Source organism: Drosophila simulans, chromosome X (genome assembly GCF_016746395.2).
Source record: "Drosophila simulans strain w501 chromosome X, Prin_Dsim_3.1, whole genome shotgun sequence".
NCBI classification, from domain to species: Eukaryota; Metazoa; Arthropoda; class Insecta; order Diptera; family Drosophilidae; genus Drosophila; species Drosophila simulans.
Genome location: NC_052525.2, coordinates 10847021 through 10861491, shown reverse-complemented (window position 1 = coordinate 10861491; position 14471 = coordinate 10847021). Strand labels below are relative to the sequence as shown.

The 14471-nt window shown below is 47.8% G+C and overlaps 2 protein-coding genes across 2 annotated transcripts; one reads left to right on the top strand and one right to left on the bottom strand.

Annotated features, from left to right (window-relative positions):
* The first annotated feature begins 196 nt into the window (after positions 1 to 196).
* LOC6725662 (kinesin-associated protein 3) lies at positions 197 to 5627 on the top strand. Its single transcript, XM_002106632.4, has 9 exons — positions 197 to 608; positions 1029 to 1146; positions 1952 to 2117; positions 2169 to 2483; positions 2549 to 2685; positions 2749 to 2937; positions 3001 to 4476; positions 4552 to 4808; positions 4871 to 5627. The coding sequence occupies exons 1-9, from the start codon at positions 286 to 288 to the stop codon at positions 5013 to 5015; spliced, it is 3126 nt and encodes a 1041-aa protein (XP_002106668.2). The 5' UTR covers positions 197 to 285; the 3' UTR covers positions 5016 to 5627.
* A 63-nt stretch (positions 5628 to 5690) lies between these two features.
* LOC6725661 (receptor-mediated endocytosis protein 6 homolog) lies at positions 5691 to 14450 on the bottom strand. The gene is made up of 7 exons (XM_016173712.3): positions 14307 to 14450; positions 11562 to 11730; positions 11347 to 11493; positions 7524 to 11284; positions 6611 to 7459; positions 6443 to 6539; positions 5691 to 6376 (listed from the first exon to the last, which is right to left on the bottom strand). Exons 2-7 carry the CDS (start codon positions 11706 to 11708, stop codon positions 6236 to 6238), a joined length of 5142 nt encoding a protein of 1713 aa, XP_016038892.1. The 5' UTR covers positions 11709 to 11730; positions 14307 to 14450; the 3' UTR covers positions 5691 to 6235.
* Between the last annotated feature and the right edge of the window lie 21 nt (positions 14451 to 14471).

Sequence of the window (14471 nt, the reverse complement as noted above, 5' to 3'; positions counted from 1 at the left end):
CCAGAACAGAATAGTGATGCTCTCTTGGCTAATCACCGCTTTTTCTAGTCGGACAAGGAAGTTCGATGAACAACAAAGTTTATTACATGTTATGGATGGAAATAATTCCAATTGGAATATAACTGCCAACTTGAGTTTGAACATTCGCTTATTGGGTTGTTATCGATTGAGTGCTATCGATAATTGCCGGGTGCCGTGGCACCATCGATAGTAGCGCCCGAGCGCAGACAGTTGTGCCAGCACTAGCACTTATCGACATTAAATCGGAAGTCGCATTGCAATCGCATGCAATTTGTTTTGTTATTAATTTTCCAAATAATCTCGGGCCTGGTGCTGCTGCCAATTGTGATACACTACGTCTATTACATAATAAATGCGATTGCCGGCGATCTGTGCGAGCAGAAGAGAGCGCAAAGAGAGCAGCAGCTGCAAAGGAGCCCCACTCCGCGCCACCAAAATCGCCACCCCTCGCATCCGCCGCCCACCGAAGAGGAGCCTGTGCTTTCCATAAACAATTTGACAAATTCTAGTCGCTCTCCGCCAGCAGCAGTAGCAGCAGTAACAACAACTGCAATGCAAACAAACGATGACGCCAAGTTTATTAAAAAGTGCGTATGTATGGGATTAGATCGTGCGTGTGTGTGTGCTTATTTGTTTTCATGTGTGGGTGTACAAGTGGCCGAAGAACAAAAGAAATAGCTAAAACACTCGTCATGCGTCAGAAAGAGAGCCACAATCACCTGGCGCTCTCTATTGATTTTCCACTTTGCGTTTACGCTTCCTCCTCTTGTTTTTTGTTATTTGCAACCGTTATTAGTTATTCGTTGGGTTCTCAACGTTGTTGTTCGTTTTAATAAAACAATAGCGCACGTTAAGTCAGGCTCAAAAGTAGAACATTTGCCATTGGATTGAAAAATCTATTACCTCATTACGCATTGAACCGCATAATTTATGATTGATCCAACAATTTGTCTCGCTCTCAATCCAAAACGAATGCGACAACAACAACAAACAAACAAAAAACGAAGGAGGTGGAAAGGCGGATCCATTGAACCGCATCCCACGGACAAGGCGCTGATTGTCAACTACCAACTGGAGGCCACCGTCTTCGGGGAGCCCAACAATCCGATGATCGAGGAAAAGAAGGTAAGAACGCACGGTTACACATCGCTGCACTGGGAGAAAATGCTAGTAAGTGTTAGAAAATTGAAGTTGAACCAGCATTGTTAGTATTTCAAAGATGTTGAAAGAGATAAAATATAATAACAACAATATGCGAACATATGTAGATTAGTTTTTAACTATGTTAGGTTCATAAAAAAGGAAAGGAAAAAGGAAGTTGATCCTTAATCTAATAGGTTGAAAAATCTATCTAGATGTATACATACATTGCTTATTAGTTTAAATACTAGCAGTCATTGTTCTACAAAAACAACCGAATGAGTGCTTATAAAAGCTACTTCTGTTTCTTCCGGTGTGCCCCGAAAAGGGTTAAGGGGCGGGGGGCAGAGGCTGACATTGAGCGGCCCAATCGATAACGCAACAACAACGGGGTCGATGACGGCCTGCGCTCCAAGTAGTGAGTGAAAAATGTAAAGCAACAAAAAAAAAAGATACCCAAAAGCGGTTGGTTGGCCGGGTCTTTAACCTCAATTCACGTTTTTTGGCCGAGCGACAAGCTCATTTTTCGCCGATTGTTCACGACCATAAATACATAGTAAGTTTCTTTGCTCTTGGCCAGAAATATTGGCGACCATAAAAGTTTTCAGTTCGGTTCACATGCGAAGTGGTTAATTGCCCACTGAAGTGGTCCTAAACTAGTTCCTCAATCTTAAAAAAATCTTGGTAATTACTCAATGTTTATAAATAGCAAAAGAACAGCAAAAACAATTAGCCTAATAGTACATTTTTTTAGTCATTACTAATGTATGTATTGTATTTAATCCCCCAGCACTGTCAAAAAATCATACGACTCCGTTCGCTGAACGCCAAAACGGATCCGGCTGCCTTGGCACGAGAAGTGGTGGAGAAGTGCGATCTCATCCACAAGTCACAGCTGAATGACGTCGAGCAGATAATCTTCTATCTGAAGAATCGCAAGGATAATGCCAGCAATGGTAAGCAGTTCGATTGTAAGCAGAAATCCATACTAACTTACTACCCATTAGATATTCCGGATAACAACACTCACAGCCGGCGATCGGCGGCGCTGCATACCTCGCACACCCGCTCCTCTGCCCGATCGCACAGCAGTGTGGCGGCCATGACCAGCAGCACCGGCAGCGGCGGAGGATCCACTGGAGCTAGCAATGGCGTCTCGAATGCATTAAGTGCCGCCACGCCCACGGCAGATGTGTCCATCAACAATATCGATGAGTATGTGGAGCTGCTGTACGAAGAGCTGGGCGAACGCATCCGTGGCTCGGCAATGATCCTACAAATGGCGAGGAATCCCGATAATCTTGAGGAGCTGGAAAAGAATGGTAAGGACAAGTTTGCAGTTCTTTAGGTATGAACCAAAACCCAATGTACTATTTCATCATTTTAGAAGCCTGCCTCAGCGCCTTGTCACGTGTTCTGCGCGAGGACTGGCGCAAATCCCTGGATCTCTCCACCAACATAATCTACATATTCTTCTGCTTTTCCACATACACCAAGTTTCATCCGCTCATTGTGCAATATAAGGTGGGAACAGAGTTTCTTAATTCAGTTGTAAGCACTCATATAATCGTTGTTATTCTCTGTCAGATTGGATCGCTGTGCATGGATGTGATTGACTACGAGCTGCGGCGCTACGAGACAATGCGGAATGAGCTGGACGTGCGCAAGCAGCCCAATGGATCCTCCACTCCACACTCGGCGAAGGCCAGCAAGGAGAAGCTGAACCGCAGCACCGACGACTTCCTGGACATCATGAACGAGGAGAAGCCCAAGGAGGTAATTTATCCTTTTAAGTTATTGAGAAATCTATCAATAAAATAATCAATTATTCACTTTCAGATGGAGCCCCCGCGTCGTCGCATTCCGGAGCTAAAACAGCGTCCCAAGTCGGGCAATTGGAGCAGCTTTCACGGCTCCATGTCGTCGTCGCTGATCAAAAGTCAGATCCTGAATAGCAGCTATCACGAGTCCCTCTGCGCCGGCGGTTCACCTGGCGGCGATACTCCGACTGTGCCCGCTGAACTGAAGGCCCAAAGCAACGAGTCGCTGGACAGGAATGATCCCAAGGTGAAGAAGGAGGAGATCGATCGGCTAAACAAGCAGCTCAAGATCTTTGCCAAAAAGCAGGAGCAGCTGCTGCGCGTGGCCTTCTACCTGCTGCTGAACATGGCCGAGAATGTTAAGCTGGAGGAGAAGATGCGCCGCAAGCATATCGTTAAGATGCTGGTCAAGGCGCTGGATAGGCAGAATATCGATCTTCTCATGCTCGTCAGCACGTTCCTCAAGAAGCTATCGATTGTGGGCGACAACAAGGACGAGATGGGCGCTTTGAACATTGTGGCCAAGCTGCCACGATTGTTCCAGAGCACGCACACGGATCTGGTGCAGGTCACCTTGAAGCTGGTCTTCAATCTCTCCTTCGACGGCGGACTGCGTCGCAAGATGATAGCCGCCGGCTATCTGCCCATGCTGGTGATGTTCATCAACGATGAGAAGCATCACGGCATTGCTGTGAAGATACTCTACCACATGAGCTTGGATGACAAAGTGAAGGGCATGTTCACGCAAACGGAGTGCGTGCAAATGGCCACGGATGCCATAATCCTAAACCTCAATGTTAAAGTCGATCTGGATCTCATTGCCTTGTGCATTAATCTCTCGCTAAATCGTCGTAATGCCCAGATTATGGTGGAGGGCCAGAGATTGCATAGCCTCATGGATCGGGCCTTCAAGTACCAGGATGCCTTGCTGATGAAGCTGCTGCGCAACTTGTCGCAGCACGAGTCTCTGCAGCTGCAGTTCATCGACTATGTGGGAGATCTGGCGCGCATTTTGACCATCTGCGATGACGAGGCCTTTATAGTCGAGTGCCTCGGCATTTTGGGTAACCTGGCCCTCACCGATTTGGATTACTCGCAGATCTTGCAGAACTTCCAGTTGATTCCATGGATTAGACAGATACTGCTGCCGTGCTCCAGAATGGACGACCTTGTGCTGGACACGATTGTTTACTTGGGCACCTGTGCCTGCGACGAGTTGTGTGCCCTGCTCTTCTGCCGCGCCAAAGTGGTTATATCCCTGATCGAGCTGCTCAAAGCCAAGCAGGAGGATGACGAGATTGTGCTGCAGATCATCTTTGTGTTTCAGCAAATCCTGCGGCACGAAAGCACCAGGGAGTACATGATCAAGGAGACGGAATCGCCGGCCTATCTCATCGATCTGATGCACGACAAGAACGAGGAGATCCGCAAGGTGTGCGACTATTGCTTGGACATAATCGCCATAAGCGACAGCGAGTGGGCCAAGCGCATCAAGGTGAGTTGCTTGCCAGCCCAAATATGGCATGTCTCAGTACAAACTGGTTTGTTTCTTCTCGTTGTTACATGGCAGCTGGAGAAGTTCCGCAACCACAATTCGCAGTGGCTGTGCATGGTGGAGTCGCAGCAGGACCAGGACAATGAGCAGGACTACGCCGACCAGGAGGACGAGTGCGACAACGATCTGGACACGTATCTGCGCTCCGAGTACTTGGACAACTGCGATCTCTACAACGACAATGCGGACAATGACAGCAATAGCAACAGCAACCACAGCAACAACAATCCGGCCAGTCCGGCCATGTCCACCTACAGCAGGCCACTGAGCACGTGAGTTTCGGCCAGGTTTCCACTTCGATTCGACCTTATAAGTGTTTAATCCCATGGTACAGCTATCGCCGCAGCCAGGATCTCGATGATTTGTACAACATGACCTCCAGTTCCAAGTCGCAGGGCTCCAGCGACAACAACTTCATATTCAAGTCGAACAAATCCCTGGACGCCGATGGCCTGCACGAGGAGCTGCTGATGGCTTAAGGGAGGAGGTTCTGCAAGGTTCCGCAGCAGGCTAACCCGAAACGATCAAATTTGAATTAAGATTCTTCTGCCGATTGCCCGCCACCCCGTGTACATGTTTAGTCACTCTGCCTATTAACGACCTTCTGCTTGGATTTATTGGATATTTATATATATATATATATATATATATAGACGACACCTTTCACGCTTGTTAGTCAAAGACGTTAAATGATTTTAGCGACGCGGCAACTTTGTACTCAAGACATTCAAATCGAGCAACGGCGCACAGACACTGGTTAGTTTAAGTTTGGTTACTTACTTATTGGTATGGTATTTTTTATTTGTTATTTATTCATATTTAATTTATTTAAGTGCGATTTATCGCTTAGCTTCCCATTTGGTTGCTCTTGCTCGCTACGCAATTACTGTGCAATAATATCTCACTTAAAGTATTACGTCGAACGTTTTTAGTTTAGTACTTGTTTTAGTTTACCGAACCCAAACTTTTCGTTGTTTACGAATATCTTTACGAACAAAAGTCAAATTGTAATATTAAACAGTGGGCGACAAATGAACAGATAATGAAACGCCGAAGAATATATACAAAGCTAATGTAAATGTTCACCAAGTTCGTGTGGTTTTCTTTGGTTCAAAAAAGGGGGGTGAGTTCTTTTCCCCATTAAAATGCAACAATTTGAAATAATATTGGCTTTTAATTTTGTGTTACACAATAAGGAATATTAAGTTGCAGTTCGTTTCCGAAACATACTTATGACAGTGGCTAGACCGATCCGATAAACATGCATATATCTACCATATGTATGTATGTATGGTACGTGTATATATAAATAGAAGAATATGCTCTCTAGTTCGCTATATATATATGTATATATATATATCGTGGATATCCGTAAGGCGAGGCCTTCTAGCGTTCAATGCTAAGCTTAACCTAGACATCTCCTCTTCCGCATCGGCATTTCCCACTGATTGGTGTTCCGTTTCCACTTCGATTCGACTTGGATCGCTTCGCACATCTGCCGCAGTTTTTGCACTTAGACTATGGTTTTTAACAAATTTTTTACAGAAATATCAGACACAGACATACATATACATATACATATATAAATATGGAAAATATCGACTGGAGGAGAGAGTGGGATGGGAGATTGGTGTAATGGCTACAACAAAGCGATAAACAAATCTACAAATACATCCACCTAGGCCCCTAACAAATATCGCTAGTCTAGATAGTCCATGGTCTTGATGAACTTGACCACGGATCCGAAGAGCGTCCAATAGAACTCGTCCTCGCCCTCCAGCTTTTTGCCCAGAAAACAACTGATATACTCCACGGTGGACAGCAGATACGGGGGATTGGCCTGCGCAGACATGGAAAATAATTAGTTAATAGCAACCGCCGAATGTTTCACCATTAATGGACTCACCATTATCACTACGTATATGAGCACGGGCAGCAGATCATCCGCAGCGGGCACCCGACCACTGGACATGCGCAGCAGGCTCATGATGCTCGAGATGCAGCTAAAGTTTTGTGCGATACGATGGCATGTAAAGCAATGATATACCAAATGGGAACTTCACACATGACTCACTTGATGATGCACTGCAGCTTCTCGCGCGGCGTCTTGTAGGCGGCCATGTGGCACAGCTGTTGCTGGGCAAACGTCCACGGAGCCTCGCCCAAATACTCCTGGGCGATGCACAGCGACGGATGGGCGGGATGCACAAAGCGCTGCAGTTTGCCAATGTGCGCCGAGAGCACCTCGTCCCGCGACACATCGGCATCCTCGTTGGGGAACATCACCTGCTCATACATCTGCTCCAGCAGCATTCGCTCGATGGCCACGCGTGCAGCGTCCACCTGCCACTCGTCCTGCAGATCGGCACTGGAGCGCAGCTCCTGCAGCAGGGACTCCACAAACTCCTCGGTGAGCTCGACGCGTTCATCGCTGGCCCGCAGCTGGGCGAACTCCGCTTGGAACTGCTCCAGCTTCTCCTGCTGACGGGCCCAAGCCAGATACATCCGGACCAGTGCCTGCAGCAGACATCTCTGGCTGCTGCGCGCCTCGCCGCGCAATCGCGCCTCCAGCTGCTCCAATTGCTCCGATCGCAGCAGGAGCTGTTGCCTGTGTCGCATCAGGTACTGCAGGTAGCTTTGTCGTCGCTCCAGATCCCGCTGCAGTTCGGCCAGCAGCTGGCCATGCTGCGGTCGCTCCAATTGGGCCAAACAGCGCAGGGCCTCGGCCACGTGCGAGATCTGTGGTAATCGCTGCAGGCTGATGCACTGCGCCAGCTGGATCTGCAGGTAAATCTGTAGCGGTGTGGCCATCGTTGTCGATGTGGTCGATGTTTGGCGGAAATCGCCACTATGCAGATCCGTACGGGAGAGCACCGTGCGCAGCTTCTGCTTCACACAGCCAAAGACCACGCCAGGAATTTGCCTGAAAGTTGGTAGACCGAAATGCTATAGAAGATGGGACGACATTGAGAGCCTTATTCACTCACCCTCCATTCATGTGCTTATGCAGATGGGCAGCTGATCCTCCGGATCCCGTCGGCCCTCCGCCATGGCCATTGCCCGTTGAATCGGAATTGGTTGCCTCGCTGGAGCTGCTCACCTTGCGGCGGTACTTGGCCAGGATGTCCTCGCTCGTATCACAGTAGTGGGTGCCGAAGTTATCGCATCCGGCACTGGGATCGAAGCTAACGCTGCGAATATCCGCTTGGACACTAGAAGAGCTGGCCGTAGGATTCGATTGGTTAATGGAGTTGCTTGCATTCTTGGCGCTGGCTCCACGGCGATTCTTGAAGATGCCCTGCCTAAGCTTGTTGAAAATGCCAGCACCGTGGTGGTCTCGCTCCCGATCCCGTTCGCGATCTCGCTCCCGATCTCTTTCTCGATCGCGTTCCCGTTCCCTGTCCCTTTCGCGATCCCGTTCCCCGTCCCGATGATACGTCTGCTTGTCCTTGTCCGCACTGGCGTCGAAACTAATGCTCTTTGGTATGGCTCCGGTCGCTTTGGTGGGTGGCTTCAGGCCCGATCCTCCAGCCGATGCCATTCCGCTTGCTCCATCCACCTCTGGCCCTAAACCAGCTGATCCCCTTCGCTCCTCCAGCTGCAATTGCTGCGTCTGCACACAAAGTAGCATCTCCTGCTTGTCATCGTCGGTTTTGGGCAACATGGAGTTCAGCATAATCTCATGATTCTCGTAGTTCAAGCTCTGATGGCGCCGCATACTGCCCGCCAGAATGCCATTTCGCCGACCATCGATGATGGCCGAGCGTTGTTCGATGGAGATGCGACGATGTTCCACATTGGGCGAGGAACTTGAAAGTGCGCCGGTCTGTTCATCCTGGTTTATCATATCAAGCAGTTGTTGCACCAACCCAGGTGGCTGCTCCTCATCCCTATTCCTCGCCAGCTCTTCCTTGTCCTCGCTGCAGTCGCTGAAATCGATGAGATCGCGATGCTCCTTCTCCTGCTGTTGGTGTTTCTTCTTCTTAAGTGCCGACCGCTCCCGCTCCCTCTCCCTCTCCCGGTGATGATGATGATAGTCGCGATGATGATGCTCTCTGTGATGGTGATGATGCTTGCCCATCGGCGGTGGCGGTTCCTCCAAGTTCAGGCTCTGATTACTAATGCTGCTCTCCGCGGACGTTTGGCGACGCATGCAGGATGTACCCATCAGCGGGGTGGTCTTGCGACCACTGGAATCTGCTCCGCTGCACTTGTACTGCTGCTGGAAACTGCTCTCGCCGCCCAGAACATGATAGCTGGTCCGCACCGAGCTTCTGGCCAGCGAAGAGGCGCCATGATACAGATTGGCATCCTCATAGGAGTTGACAGCATCGAAGAAGGCCGAATCCTCCTGGCTACGCTCACTGCCGTTTCCCCGATCCGGATCGGGCTCACCATCGCCACTGCTGCCGGGCGTCTGCTCATCCTCATCGTCGTCGTCGAGGACCGCTGCCTGTGGCGCCGTCGTATCCGATTTGGTCGTAATGGAAACATTGTCATCGGTGTCTATTTCAGCCAGCTTCTCCGAATCGCTGGCCAAGACATCAGTGCTCCAATTGCTCTCCGATCGCTGATCGGATGCATCCAACTGTGGTCCGTGGACGCCCGAGACGCGACCAGCTCTGGCCAAAGCCTCGACAACGAAATTGTTATCGCCGGGCAGGACGACGGCGGAGGGTATCAGGGGTGTGGAGAAATTTCTATCCCTATCCCCGCGTTCGCTCACCGTGGCATCCAATGTGTTCTCCGAATCGGAGGCCAGCACATCCGTGGACCACGTATCGGATATGATGCTCACATTCTCGTCGCCCTCGAATTTCTTCAGCTCGAATTTGCAGAACTTATCCTCGATGTCGGATCTGGCCTTGGATAGCAGCATCTTTTGCATTTGGGGATTGGCAGCTGCCCGGGCGTGAACACCATGATGATGGCCCAAATCCCCGCCAGCACCATCACCATCAGTCACTTGCGATGAGGGTGTATCCCTACCACTGATGTTCGGTGTTCCTCTGCCCGACACATTGGCCGAAACCATATCGGAGAGATTGTCCTCGTTTTCGTGAACATCTCGCTCCTGCTGCTCCTCCAAGTCCAGCGAACTGGCAACTGAATGTGCCGCCTCACTGATAGCCTCCAGATTATCCGAATTTCCTATCGATGCATCATCCTGCGGCCGTCGCATGGCCTCCAGACTACTCACATCGTCGTTGTTCGAAGATGGCGCCAAGGGAGCAGTGGTGACCACCGCTGGCAGCAGATTACTTCCATCCTGACCGATGCTGTTCATCTTCAAAACCTCCTCCTCTGTCAGCGGTTTCAGTTTGCTTTTTGCTCCCGCATTATAGAGGCTGAATACCAACACGGGATCCGACGAGGCGGACATGTCCAGGGGATCATTTGTAGTTGGCATGTTAGCTCCGCAGGAACTCAAGCTGGTATTGCTGCCGCTGTGCGAGGAACAGTGCTCGAGATCAGCACCCAGTCCTCCGCTGCCATTCGAGGTGTTGGCCTGGCCATTGGTCAATGGCTCTGAGACTGGAACCGGATTGTGGTTACTACTGCCACTGCTGAAACTCATGCCTTTGGCCAGTTTCTTTTTGGCTTTGCCTAGGCTCATCAGACTCTTGTTGCTTTTCTTGCTCTTCTCCGGACTTTCTCGGGAATCTGGCGCATCCTTGGGTGTTTGCTGTTGCTGCTGCTGCTGCTGCACCTGCTGCTTGGGTATCCTGCCGAGAATCCTCTGCAGCCGCTGCCTCTCCTCGACGGATATGTCATATTCGTCTCTGGCAGTTAGTAAACGAAAGAACTCCACGAGCTGCGCCAGCTCCCTTTGATTGATCGCCAATTGGGAACGCTCGAAGTCGCTTTGTTGCGGCAGTATGGCCACCACATCTTCGCCAGTCTGTCCCAGCATTAAGAGGTCCATCAGCTGCACCAGTTCGCTGTCCTCATCGTTAAGTGCCAGTCGCTGAAGCAATTTAACAATCTGATTGAGATTGTGCCGCATTCGTTCACTAACATTAACATCGATGATGCCCAGGAGATCAGCACTGGCAATGGCTGGTGAAATGAAGTGTGTAAACACCAGGTCGGTGAGCAGCTGACGGATCTCCTGCTCCTCGTGGCGCAACGACTGCCGAAGCTGTTGGCTCAGTGTTTGGAGTAGCCATCTGAGAGAACTGGGAAATAGCGCCCAGCTCTGCTGCAAACTCTTCACAAACTCCTGGACATGGGAGTGCAGCTTGCCCAAAGTTTCCGCATGAAAGCGAGCCACATTTCGCTGGTATTCCTCATCACCCTCGCAACCAAAGCGCTTCTCCCGCTCCTTGGGCGTGAAGGTCTGCATTAGCTTGTGCGGATCCAGATCCAGCCAAATCTCGTGCTCACTCAGCACACTCATGAGCGGCGCATGGAGCGCGGCGGTTAGGAAAATTCTCGCCGAGAACAGACTCTCAACCAATCGCTGATAAAGTCGGGCAAAGGAGCTGCTATTGGTTCTCAGCAAACGCCTGGGCTGTTCGCTGGTCAGCAATTGGATTTCAATCAGTTCCCGCAGCAATTTAAGCAGTAGTTCCACATCCTTGGTATTGATGGCATTGCCATACAGTCCCGTCGCTATGGTATTGATTATTTGACCAAGCTGGCTGGCCGAGAGCAGGGATAAGCGATCCGCGGTGGCCAGGGATAGGGCCAACAAATAGGGTGTATTGTACAAGTAGTTGAACAGATCTTCGTAGGCCAATGCGTGCTGGAAATGAACCAAGCAAATTATTAGTAGACAGATAATGGTACTTCATTCCCATTCCTCACCTCATAGGGCAGCAACTGCTTGGCGTCCACGAACTGGGCACTATCGTAGGCACTCGCTCGGCGGCAGAAGAGCAGCGGATCCTGATCTGTGCGCGCCAGGAGCAGCTCATTGAGTATCTGCCGCTGCTGGGCACACACAAAGGCCAACTGCGAACGAGCCAAAGTGTTAGTAACTCGTGTTAGGAGTAGTGATTGTGGGAAATAGAAAAACCCACCTTGGTTATGGTCCCTGCATTGGTCTCAAAGGCTCCAGTGAGCTGGGCAAAGGCCGCCTGCTCCTGCTGGATGAAGAGCTGCTCCTGGCGGAGAGTGCGGGCCAGGTCCATGATCTCCAGCAGATTGCCAGCAGCTGGGGGCTCCATGGCTAGGTGCAGCCTTCGCTGGCTGGAAAAAGAGTAAAATGTTAATTAATATAAATTCAATTATACATTTATATTTCTAATTTACATATAAATGTGCTTTAAATTAAATAGAATTATCTATTTTTTGCATTCACTTCCGTACGGAAGAGTACGTCCATTGTTTATCCATTTCCGCGAATATATGTTTACTTATAATTCCAGCGATTTCCGTAACTTTTTACACATTTGTTATGTTCGAAAGAGATTTGAAATCAGGGATAGTTGAATTTTGTCTTCCGTCAGTAATCTCTGTGAATTCAGCTTAACTTTCATTCTAAACTACAATCGTTTCCCCCATTCCCATTCGCTTTTCCAATTTTCCTTGCCTTAAAAACTGCGCATTGGCGCAATTTAAATTGCTTTGCATTATTTATGGAAATGTGTGCCATTTGATATCAGTTTGTTACTCGCGACTCAAATAGAACCAGGCATGTCATCCAGTTTAATGGCTGAGCGCCACTTAATTGATGAACATACATGAATTTTAAACATTTGATGGATGACAATTGGGGATTTAAAAACGAATCGATTTTTAAATAGACTGTCAAAATATTCAAGTACCAAAGCCATTGCTTAGATAATGTCGCTTTACATTAACTATATTTTCTTCTTTGTTTATAATATGCTTCCTACATGAGTTTATATACATTGTACCTTTTCAAAATCTCCATTACAAACGGATAAATACATTAAGTTGGGTGTGCCAGATCGTGATCAGTTTATTTCGATGCGACGGGGGATCTTTGTGCTCAGATACGCTAAAAGTCCCTACAACCTGACCTTAATTCCCATTGTTTGCACCTGTGACGTCTAAAATCGCATGGGAAAGCGTATCACGCGGTCTAATTGGCGTCTCTCGAATAATGTAGGCCCAAGTTAACTGAATAACTAGTGAAACTAAGTGGAAACTGATTACGAATTCACAGTCGGAGCAGAAAAATATGATTGGGTGCGTGGAAACTGCGTAAAAAATCTCATATTATCAGAAATATAATAGTACTAAGACTAGAAGAGCTTCTTTTTATAATATATTACTATATTATATTATAAAATAAAATAAATTAAATCTTGATTCAGGCATAAAGTCAAGTTTCATATCAAACTGTACATTAATATGGGCTGTATTTTCGTATATTCTATATTTTGCTACATAGTGGTGCTATTCAAACGCCCCGCACTGTTTCTCTGTGGCAAGAAGCATTGCAAAGACTTGAAAAATATAGTTAGATATTGGTTTACAGCCGTTTGAAATGGCTTAAGTCTTGCACGAACAATGGCTCAGCTTGTGATCGCGGTTTCCATTCCAGTGCCGCCGATTTCGCTGTTGTTTTTAGGCCTTGGTCAAGGGCAGACGTCAATTACGAAAGCCAATGCCCTGTCACTCGGCGCACCACCAACCACCCCACCCCTCCGCGGACGAAGCACCAGAAAGAGGGGGAGACAACTACAAATATTTGCGCCTCAATTAACGGCTGTTGTTATGCAGGTTACAGCGGTGGGCACTGTAATAGCAGCTTGGCATTGACTCACCGTTAAACGTAAGCAAATATCAGTATGTAAAACAGTGAGAACTTCAGAAAATGACTTGTACGACAACTATTTTATTTGTTTATACGCATATCTGATATAATGTGATTCATATTGTAAAAGCTAATTTTTTAAGCATACTTATTTGTAGTTGCCTGTGACGAAAATAGTAGGTCCGCTTAATAATAGCCAGCTGGCTATATTATGTTGGCCGCAACTGTCGCATACGGCGAGTGAGAAAGAACTATCTACTACCCTTTGTATTTGGCTTAAATTTTATCTTATCGATAAGTGTGTGAAAGTCTTTGGCTTTTCTTAAGATAAACAATGGGTCATACGTGGGAATATTGTATATTGGCGGTGACTGTTGTTTCATTGCACATATGTACATACTTTTATAGCGCACAAAAAACGGGGAATTTGCAATACGAGAAAACAAAACAAAACTGATTTGTTGCGCTCATTACACACAAACACACACACACACACGAGCGCGTTCACTGCGAATTGGGGGGTGGATATGCAATTGCAATTGTGTGGGTTGTTTAATAGTTCAGTTTATTTGGTTATTTGTTGTGCCAAGCACTAAATAATACAAAGAATTTGGGCGAGAATTGCACATAAACACACACGCAAAAAAAAAATCAACAACAAGTAGCACAAAAATGAAAAGTAACACCAAAACGTAGGTCCGTTATGTGGGCGCTGATTGCACGGGTGTACGTGTGGGAGCGAGAGGGCGCTAGCAATAGGAGAAGGCCAAACTGTTATTGATGTTATTGCTGTTGTCACTGATCCTTCTTCTCTGCTTGTCTTCCCCTCTCGACCACACATCTTTATGCGCTCCACTTCTTTTGGCGACCCCCTTTTGTTGTTGCTTTTTTTATGAATGAATCTCTAGCTTTTTTAGACCATTTTTTATGTGTTACACTCACACACACGCGCGCACACAATCACAGCACTTATGCGCACTCACTTCGACAAATTATTACTCGCTTTGTTGTTGTTATTTTTTTGGTAATTTTTACTTACTCCTGCGCCTGTGTTAAAAACTGAACTTAAATTACTGTGCATAAACAAACGGAACGGGAAAATAAATAAATTATCACACGCAAAACACACACACGCGTCTCCCAAAAGGAAAACAACAAAAACAATGAAGTGCTATCGCCAATCGGCTTAGACACGGACTATCGA

Excerpts from the sequence above, each read along its gene's own strand:
- LOC6725661 (XM_016173712.3), bottom strand. The coding sequence starts at position 11,708 with ATGGAGCCCCCAGCTGCTGGCAATCTGCTGGAGATCATGGACCTGGCC. Across the intron at positions 11,285-11,346 it reads AGCAGTTGCTGCCCTATGAG|CACGCATTGGCCTACGAAGA; the intron begins GTGAGGAATGGG and ends GTTCATTTCCAG. Across the intron at positions 7,460-7,523 it reads CATAAGCACATGAATGGAGG|GCAAATTCCTGGCGTGGTCT; the intron begins GTGAGTGAATAA and ends ACCAACTTTCAG.
- LOC6725662 (XM_002106632.4), top strand. The coding sequence starts at position 286 with ATGCAATTTGTTTTGTTATTAATTTTCCAAATAATCTCGGGCCTGGTG. Across the intron at positions 609-1,028 it reads GACGCCAAGTTTATTAAAAA|GAGGTGGAAAGGCGGATCCA; the intron begins GTGCGTATGTAT and ends CAAAAAACGAAG. Across the intron at positions 4,809-4,870 it reads TACAGCAGGCCACTGAGCAC|CTATCGCCGCAGCCAGGATC; the intron begins GTGAGTTTCGGC and ends CCCATGGTACAG.